The 9,245-nt window shown below is 40.7% G+C and overlaps 1 protein-coding gene across 3 annotated transcripts in view; it reads left to right on the top strand.

Moving 5' to 3' along the window:
- Rprd1a (regulation of nuclear pre-mRNA domain containing 1A) overlaps window positions 1–9,245 on the top strand; it is a 48,865-nt gene that overhangs the window by 25,970 nt on the left and 13,650 nt on the right. For 2 of the 3 annotated variants that reach the window (XM_021150946.2, XM_021150945.2), the window contains exons 3-6: window positions 708–814; window positions 893–990; window positions 1,758–1,884; window positions 1,974–2,149. In XM_021150946.2, the coding sequence (XP_021006605.1) occupies window positions 708–814; window positions 893–990; window positions 1,758–1,884; window positions 1,974–2,149 (508 nt within the window). Of the gene's footprint in view, window positions 1–707; window positions 815–892; window positions 991–1,757; window positions 1,885–1,973; window positions 2,154–3,479; window positions 4,187–9,245 lie in introns of those variants that run through there. The other variant, XM_029471914.1, reaches the window with a different exon arrangement.

The raw sequence follows: 9,245 nt of genomic DNA, 5'->3' as shown, positions 1-9,245 counted from the left end.
TAGTCCTGGCTGTCCTGGAACTCACTTTGTAGACCAGGCTGGCCTCAAACTCAGAAATCTGCCTGCCTCTGCCTCCCGAGTGCTGGGTCCTTTCGCTCTTTCACTTGGGAACATCATCTTTGTAAACCCTTAGTGTCTACTCCTAAATCCTTTGACAATTAGAACAGATGTGTCCTCCTCACCTTGATCCTATGATCCTGGGCCTGTTCGAGCACCTGGAAGTGGAGCTTCCTCTGGGTGTTGTGAAACTGGCTGTGAAGTTTGTGCCCAAGGGAAACAGGCACAGACCAGAAGGAACCCAAGCCACTAGTCGGACGGGCTTCCTGCGTCCCTGGATCCTGCTGGTCCCAGTTACTCCCAGTGGTGTTGAAACAAATCTTGTGTCCTCCTGCCTTTGATCCTGATCAGCCATTGACAATTAAAACCATTTTGATGTACAGTTTTATTACTGAGTTCTTAAGGGAGGCAAGGGCAGTGTTTCAGTTACACCTCTCCTGAGTTGCTGCCGTGATGCTCAGCTATGTTTGGGAGCTCTCGCTGGGGTCCAGTGTGTGTGTGTGTACACGCTCGGGGGTGGGGGTTGGGGTGGGGGGCATTTTAAATCATTACTTTGTGCTAGCACTTACTGCATTTTTACTCTTAGTTTTTAATGTCTGTTTGTCTGTCTATCTGTCTGTCTCTCTCTCTCTCTTCTTTGTTTTTTTCAGTGAAACTGATGAAAGCTGTAAGAAGCACCTTGGGAGAGTGTTATCTATTTGGGAAGAACGGTCTGTTTATGAAAATGATGTATTAGAGCAACTCAAGCACGCGCTGTGTAAGTACAGGATCTTGCTCTCTTTGTGTGATCCTCTCAGGAAAACATCTCATTAACATTCCATGTCTTTTAAATCAGATGGAGATAAGAAGACAAGGAAGAGGACTTATGAGCAAATAAAGGTGGATGAGAATGAAAATTGTTCCTCTCTAGGGTCCCCAAGTGAGCCACCACAGGTAAATCTCAAAGCAGCTCTGGGATTTTAACTCTGTATTACCTTTGGGCTTTGATGACTTCAGTGTTCTGGGTATAAGAAAGGCACTAAGTTAATCTTTCTCTCTTTCCTGGTTAACAAATTGCTTTTGCTTTTGTTTGAAGTAGTATGGTGTTTGTGTGTTTGTCTGTGTGTGTGTGTGTGTGTGTGTGTGTGTGTGTGTGCGCGCGCGCACAAGATTTTGTTGTTATTTTTCATTTTTTGAGACAGGATTTCTCTGTGTAGCCCTGGCTGTCCTGGAACTCACTATATAGACCAGGCTGGCCTTGAACTCACAAAGAACTATCTACCTACCTCTGGCTCCCAACTCCTGGGATTAAAGGTGTGCACTAGCACTACCTGACCAATTTCTTAACATGTAGAAACAGGATTGGGGGCAGGAGAGATGGCTGCCAGTTAAGAGCTGCTCTTAACATCAGTTAATCTCTTAGCCTGAGAACTAGGTGTGGTTTGGTCCCAGCACCCATTAGGCAGCTCACAACATCTATAACTTTAGTTCCAGGGCATTTTGGCACCCTTTTCTGGCCTCTGGTGGCCCAGGCATGATCATGTTGCACAGACACATACACAGAGGCCAAACACATGAAAAAAGGGCTGTCTTAAGCGTTACATATTGCAGACTCTTCTGGTGAATGCTTCCTAAAGATTAGAAATATGAAAGAGGTGTCAAGTCCTGTGTGTTTGTTAGAGCTTGCTTTCTTCTGGTTCTGAAGTTGTATAATCTTTTAGACTCTCGACCTTGTTAGAGCCTTACAAGATTTAGAAAATGCAGCCTCAGGTGACGCAGCAGTCCATCAAAGGATAGCTTCTTTGCCTGTCGAAGTTCAAGAAGTATCCCTGCTTGAGAAGATAACAGGTAAGAAGAGGAGGTGAGACCCACGGTGGTGTTGGGAGGAGCACAGCATCATTTCATGTGTAATAATTGCCTTACCCTCTGCTCCTTAGATAAAGAATCTGGAGAAAGGCTTTCTAAAATGGTAGAAGATGCTTGTATGCTGCTGGCAGATTATAATGGCAGACTGGCGGCAGAAATAGATGATAGAAAGCAACTCACTCGAATGTTAGCAGATTTTCTTCGTTGTCAAAAGGAAGCCCTTGCAGAGAAAGAACATAAATTGGAAGTGCGTAACCTTTTCCTTCTTTAGTGCATATTAATTTAATTTTAATATATTTTAATGTATCTGGGCGTCTTAGAGTTCTTGCATCGTGGACTGTTCTAGCCAGTGGCTCAGGTAAGCTTTTTCTTGCTATCAAGAATTTTTCTTTGCCCTTGACCTCAGCAGCCTGATTAAGTAAACCTGAAATTTTGGTGTTAGCAGAATTTGTTAGATTTGAAAATCATTTATAAGAAATTCCATATAATAGAACTAGAAACTCTTCAAGCACAGAAATAATGAGAACATAACAACTCTAGTGAAGTCTTGTCAGCAGCAGTACATTGTTTATTGAATTCTTCTTCTAGTAAATACCACTATCGTTTAAGTATTCAAATTCTCTCCACCTCTTTATTCTCACACTGAACATATTCTTGGACTCTTTGGGCTTGCACATGCTGTTCCAGAGAAGGTTGTGGATAGATGAGGTATGGTTGTTACTGTTGGTAATGAGTCTGGGAGCGTAGGAGCATTTAAAGAAGCAGTCTCATCATGTATTTTGAGCAGAGTAGCTATTGTCAGTATAGGAGAGCTGGGTTTGGTTTTATTTAAAAGACCATTGGACTTACTAGTTCTTACTTGAATTGTTCTAAGTCTAGTGCTGTGTAAGACTGTTCTGTTTGAGTCCCTTTTTTACAGACAGCTTGTTCTAAATTTGCAGGTATATCATGGTATTGCCTCTTAGGTTTATTTTATTTATGTATTTATTTATTTATTTATTTATTTATTGGTTTATTGAGACAGGGTTTCTCTGTGTAACCCTGGCTGTCCTGGAACTCACTCAGTAGATCAGGCTGGCCTTGAACTCAGAATTCCACCTGCCTCTGCCTTCCAAGTTCTGGGATTAAAGGTGTGCACCACCACACCGGCCTGTTAATTTTTTATTCTTTAGCTCTTGGCTCATTAGTTTTTCTGTAAGCCCTAGGTGCTATTTGTACTGGCTCTGCTGTTCCAGTTCTGAGAGCTGTTTGATTATTCCACCCCAAATGCTCAACTCCTAATTTTGCACTGTCCCTTTTCAGTTTGCTGCCTTTCTGCTCACATAAACTTGCTCAATTATTAGTGCTATGCTCTGTCCTAGAAGAGATTACCCACTTGAAATGGAAAAGATACAATGGAATTTCTTAGAACATGAATTTGCTAGTTGACTTACCTGTTTGAGATGTTGTAGTGGCCTTCAGTTTTAATAATCTATCATTACTTTTTTCACTGTTTGCAGCACTAAGGGTGAGTATGTCAACAGTGTCTTCAGCCTTTTGGTACAGTCTCTTTAACTTCTGTTGAGCTTCTATTGCAGATATTGGACACGGCGTATCTTCTGTTGATGCCATCATCGTTAGCATATTCTTCCAGCTAAAAATAAAATCAAACTCCAAAGCCTGTATTGTCTCATGTTTTTGAAAATTGAAGAGCGAAGCTTTATTATTCTACTTTAATACCTGCATTCTCACTTTTGATTTTGACTATCATTAGATTCAAAAATAGAATTTATATTTGACGTATAAAAAAATAGATCACCACCACCCCCGCCCCCAGACCTTTTGCTGGTGCATTCTAGCCAAGTTTCCTAGTTAATAGTCACGCACAGAGCTGATGGTGGCAATACTAGCATTTACCATGTCTCAGGAGTACTGTTCTAGGCGTTTCACATAATCACCTTACTCAGCCCTGCATAGCAGGGTGCATTATTATCCACACTTTATAGTCATAGAAGTGAGGCGCAGGGAAATAAAGTAGCTCCCACATTTTCACAGAGTGCTATTGGATTGTTTAGAGCCCAGACACAGCAGCATCCAGTCTTCAGCATCAGTGCATTCTACCTGAAAAGCCGTCCTGGCTTCTTGTTTTTATAGAAAGAAGCATACCCCCTTGGCAAAATTAGAAGTGTTTCTCCAGCTTTCTAATCCTTCCTGTTCCATCTACTCACTGACTTGAAATAGCCCTGCAGGGAGGTGTAGTGTTCAGCACATTTGAATTTTATTTTGAAAAATCAACCTCTGTTGTGACCAGATTTTTTCTTTTTATGTTGTTTGTTTGTTTGTTTGTTTTAAATCTTTCAGGTTTTTCAAGGCAGGGTTTCTCTGTGTAGCCCTGGTTGTCTTAGAATTCACTTTGTAGTCCAGGCTGGCCTCAAACTCAGTTCTGTCTGCCTCTGCCTCCCGAGTGCTGAGTGTGTGCCACCATGCCCAGCTCAGAATCATCCTTTTAAGGATTCTAGTTACATAAACTAGGAAGTTTAAAATAGCAAGAACTCCTTATCAATTGTCATTGGGCAGTTGTCATTTTTGTTGTAAGCTGTGACAATGAGTTGGTATTAACATATACTTTGTATTAGAAGGCATCAGCACCCTGACAGAGACGAAGGACTGAAAGTTGAAAGTGTGCAGTTTTGTATCGGCTGTGATGTCTCGGGTCACAGTCCTCAGGAGCCTCAGTGAAACTGATGATGTATTGCTGTCACCAATTAGTCTTTGTGCAAAAATGAAACAAAAGTATAAGTTTAAGAAGTGGCTGTTTAATGTCTTGAGGAAGAGCATTTGAAATCACTGAAAATTTTATATACTAGGTAATTTGTTGCACACTAGATAGTTATGTACACTTAGTAGATTGATTGACTTGATCTGAAATGGGATGAATAGATTGATTTGAACAGATAGATAAAACAGATATTGATAGACTGATTGATTTGGTCTGGAACCTCAAGCTTCCTGCCTCAGCCTCAGGAGTCCTGGGATTATCTGTGTCTGCCATGGTAGGATGATTTAAAGTGACATTTTCATTTGATGTTTTTGGAGAGGAAGCAATGTACAGATGAGAAATTCTTCCATATCAGCGAGATCCTTGATTGCTCAGCTTCCACAGTACAGTTTGTGAAATAAGCATGCCTTTATAAAGTGCTTGACTCCTTTAGTCCCAGCACTCAGGAGGCAGAGGTGGATCTCTTGAGTTCAGAGTCAGCCTTGAACAAAGCAAGTTCCATCTGTAAGTGATGTGAACCCATAATTCCAGTAATGGGGGGCAGAGATAGAACCCCTGTTTTATTGGAATTTGTTTTGCATATGAGTTAGAGATGTGACAAATTGAAGGCAATAATTATCCCTTTAATAATTAATAGGCCAGGTATAATAGCTCATGTGTCTTAGTCTTAGTGCACTGTATAGACTGAGGCAGGAAAGCATGAGTTTGAGTTCAGCTTGATCTTTTTTTTTTTTTTTTCTGAGACAGGGTTTCTCTGTATAGCCCTGGCTGTCCTGGAACTCACTCTGTAGACCAGGTTGGCCTTGAACTCAGAAATCTGCCTGCCTCTGCCTCCCAAGTGCTGGGATTAAAGGTGTGCACCACCACTGCCCAACTCTCAGCTTGATCTTTGTAGGAAGTTCCAGGCTGGCCTTTTCCACATAGTGAGATTCTGCCCCAGCCTTTAATTCCTGTGTGTGTATACTGACCTGTAAGTTAAATTTAATTGTGCAAATTGTGACTTTGGTTGCTTTCTAATATCCATCATGTTTGTCATTGCAACAACATGGTTATTGTGTGTGTAAAGTTTTCATTATTTTCATACTTTGTATTTTAATTGAGAATGCTTATTCCTTCATGTCATTTTTCTTGTCATTTATACCTAAGGTAAAGTTTAATGTATAAGGTAGATATAATAAGGAATTAATAGCAGTACATTAAAGCAATGTATTGAAATAAGACTATGAAATGTAGTTTCTTTGCCTCTCGTATCTTAGTTGGCCGTAGTAAAATCTGTGGACCATAGTGGTTGAGGATGACTGACCCTGGAAAGAGAGGCTGGGAAGAGGACTGCTTGCTAGAAAGGCCTTAGTTCAGGGCATACAGTAGCTACAAGTTTGGCTCAGTAATTTGAACAAAGATGAAAATGGCCATTCTTTACATTGTGAAAGTGTTTCTATTTTGTCCTTTCCCTTGGTAAAAGAGGAACACCTGAGTGGTCTATGACTTGTAGAGTGAACTCTGCGGAGCACTGAAGGGGCTGAGGCTGAAAAGGGGACAGGGCCAAATGCATCTGGAATTCCCCTCGCCCCTTCCAGGGGATGGAGACATGTACAGATGACTGGTGTGCTGCCTTGCAGAGGCAGAGGGCTCGTACAAGTGACATGGAATTCAAAGTAGGTTGGCCCTGCAGTGAGGAAGGCACTTGAATGTCCATGAAGAGATGGTGGCAGTTCAGAGCACAGGAAGGAGCAGTGACATTGGCTGTACTCTGTTTGCTGAGTAAACTAGAAGGAAAGGTGGGGCGTGCTGAGTTCTTACAGGAATTGATCTAACAGTTAGTATTCCAGACAGTGGTCTGAGCTTCTTTGAGTGGTAGCAATGAAGTGATGGACAATCTTGTTCTGAAGCCTAGTGCAGCCTTCCTGTTGCTTACAAGTGTGCACCACTATGCTTACCTGAGCTGAAATTTTGTTAATACTGTAAAGGTGGTGTGTGGTCATCATAGTTTTACATGCATTGCTATCTACAATTCCATTATTCCTTAACTTTTCTCATCCTTAAGATTTGAAAGATGAGATTGTTGTATGAACAACTGTTTTATATATTGTCTTACTTTGCACATTAACTGTAAACATTTCCATATAATTATCACACCTCCTCTTTTCCTTTATTTTTGGGGATGACTCCCAAAACTTTGCCTGTGAGAAGCAAGTTCTCTGCCATCTACTTTTTGTTGATTACCAGTCTAACTTTAATAGCCAAATTATATCCTCTTGTAAAATGGCATCTACCTACGTTGTTTCTTTCAGTTTTTTACTTTTGAAAACTGTTGGCTTAAGTAACATTTTGGGATGTCTATTACGTTCAACTTGTTGCTGTTGGAAACTACTGCTCTGAATCTCAAGTTAAATCTTTGCTTATTTGTGGTAGTTTTAAGTTCTTAGGAGGAAAAAAGATAACCCAACAAGAGATACACAGTTTTTATGTGTATATATATGCCACAGGACAACATCAGCTACTGTTTCTTTCCCAAGCACCATTGACCTGGTGTTTTGAGACAGGGTCTCTTAATTAGCTTTGTATTTGCCAAGTAGGCTAGGCTGGTTGGTTGATGAGCCTCAGAGATCTCCCTGTCTCTTACTTCCCAGGGCTGGGATTAAAGTGAGCCTCTCCACACTCAGATTATTTTTTGTGGGTTCTGGGAACCAAATCTAATTCCTCATGCTTACAAGGCCTCTGTTGTATGGTCAGTTTCTGGAACTCCTACAAAGCTGAAGCTCTCCCACCAGGAAACAGCAGTTTTCTATGCTTCCCTTTTCCTCTGCTACCAGTTCCATTGTCAGGAACCCTGACTACTAGAATAGTGAAATGTTCGTCTAATTTGCATTCCAACTTCTAGGTCCATCCATCCTATAGCTTCTGTCAAAAATAATTTGGTTCCTTTTATTGGTGTTTATTAGTTTTCATAATTTTGTTGATTGGCTTGAAAAGTTATCCTGGCCCAGGCATAGAGGCACACACCTTTAATTCCACCATTTGGGTGGCAGAGGCAGGTGGATCTCCAAGTTTGAGGTGGGTCTGGTCTTCATGATGAGTTCTAGGATAGCCTGTAGTGAGATCCTGTCTCAAGAAAAAGAAAGAAAGGTTATTCTAGTTGACTTTGTCAACATTGTCCTCAGTAAACAGTGGTGTTGCTGAGCAACCCTTTCCTCCTCTGCATTATTAGAGGGTCATGATTTTGTGCACATACTAGGATGTTGGTTTTGGAGACCTGTTCTTTTTGTTGAATTTTGGTTTTACTTCTGAGTTACTTAGAGCTTCTCATTGTATTCTTATTACATACATGAAATGTTCTGAATTGCTACTCCATATTGCTCATCTTTTCTCCTGTTTTCACTATTTCTACAAGGTTTTCCTCTATATTCTGTCATATATATGCTGGGTTCTGCTTGCTTTAATCTTTTAGAAAGCCTTACTCCTGGCTTGTCTAGTGTTTTTAGTGTTATCTCCTAACTGTCCTCTTTTGCTCATTAATGAGATCTCCCTCTGTGTACAGACTGGCTTGAATCCTTCCTCAGACGTCCAAGTGCTCAAATTACAGGCATTTTTCACTATGCCCACATTAATTATGAGTGGAGTTTATTTGGTCGCTTTGTTAAGGTCTTTGTTGAAGAAAGGACTATACTATCACAGGTGCGTAACTAGTTTGCAAGCTGTTGCTCAGGGTGAGTAAAGAGAGAGTCGGGAGTCAAGACTTTGGTTTTCTGGACTCACCTAGAGCTGACTGGAAGTGGATTTTCCAAGTGTATGGTGACTACTGTCCAAACAGTGTACTTACTGTTGTCATGGCCTTTACGACTTTTTTCTTGCTTTGGGGAGCCACAGGAGATACAGGATTCCTTTTAAAGATGACGCAGTGAGTTAGCAAGGATTATGAATGTCTACAGTGACTCTTAAAATATTCATGCCTGCAGGGCTTAGCAGAGACAACTGTAGTGTCAGACCTGTTAGCATAAATGTGAAATACCATTTAATTAACTCTTGTGCATTTTCTACAAAGGTGAATATGTGCTTCTTGCTTAGTTTGCTAATTCCCTAGACTTTATTGATTGCTAACAGTGCTCTTACTTGCCTTGCCAAGATTTCCTTTGATGATTCCAGAAAGAAAAAAAAAAAAACCAAAGAGCCTTCCTCATACCTATAGCACGTGTCTTATGATGGACACTAACTAGTTAGGGCATTTCCAATAGTTACTCTCCCCTCTTCTTCCCTCTCCTCTCCTCCCTTTTCTTCCACTCCCCTTCCTTCCCCTCCCTAAAGAGACTACATAGCCACGGCTGTCCTGGAGCTCACTATGGCCTTGAATTCAGAGATCTATCTGCTTCTGTCTTCCATGTCCCACTTTACCTAATCCATGAATTGAAGTATTAGGGAAATCAACATTTTAAAGTATATGGTTGATAGTCAGGTTATGGCCTCTGAGGAAAGTAAGTTTGTAAAATATATAGTCAATCTTTCTAGTTTTTAGAGAATATTCAAACATTTGAATAAATAAATCCTTTCTATGGCATAAATAATTTATGGCAATTTTTTTCTTCTAGGC

Source organism: Mus caroli, chromosome 18 (assembly GCF_900094665.2).
Source record: "Mus caroli chromosome 18, CAROLI_EIJ_v1.1, whole genome shotgun sequence".
NCBI lineage: Eukaryota > Metazoa > Chordata > Mammalia > Rodentia > Muridae > Mus > Mus caroli.
The sequence above is the reverse complement of the archived record's forward strand: the minus strand, read 5'-3'. Positions and strand labels throughout refer to the sequence as shown.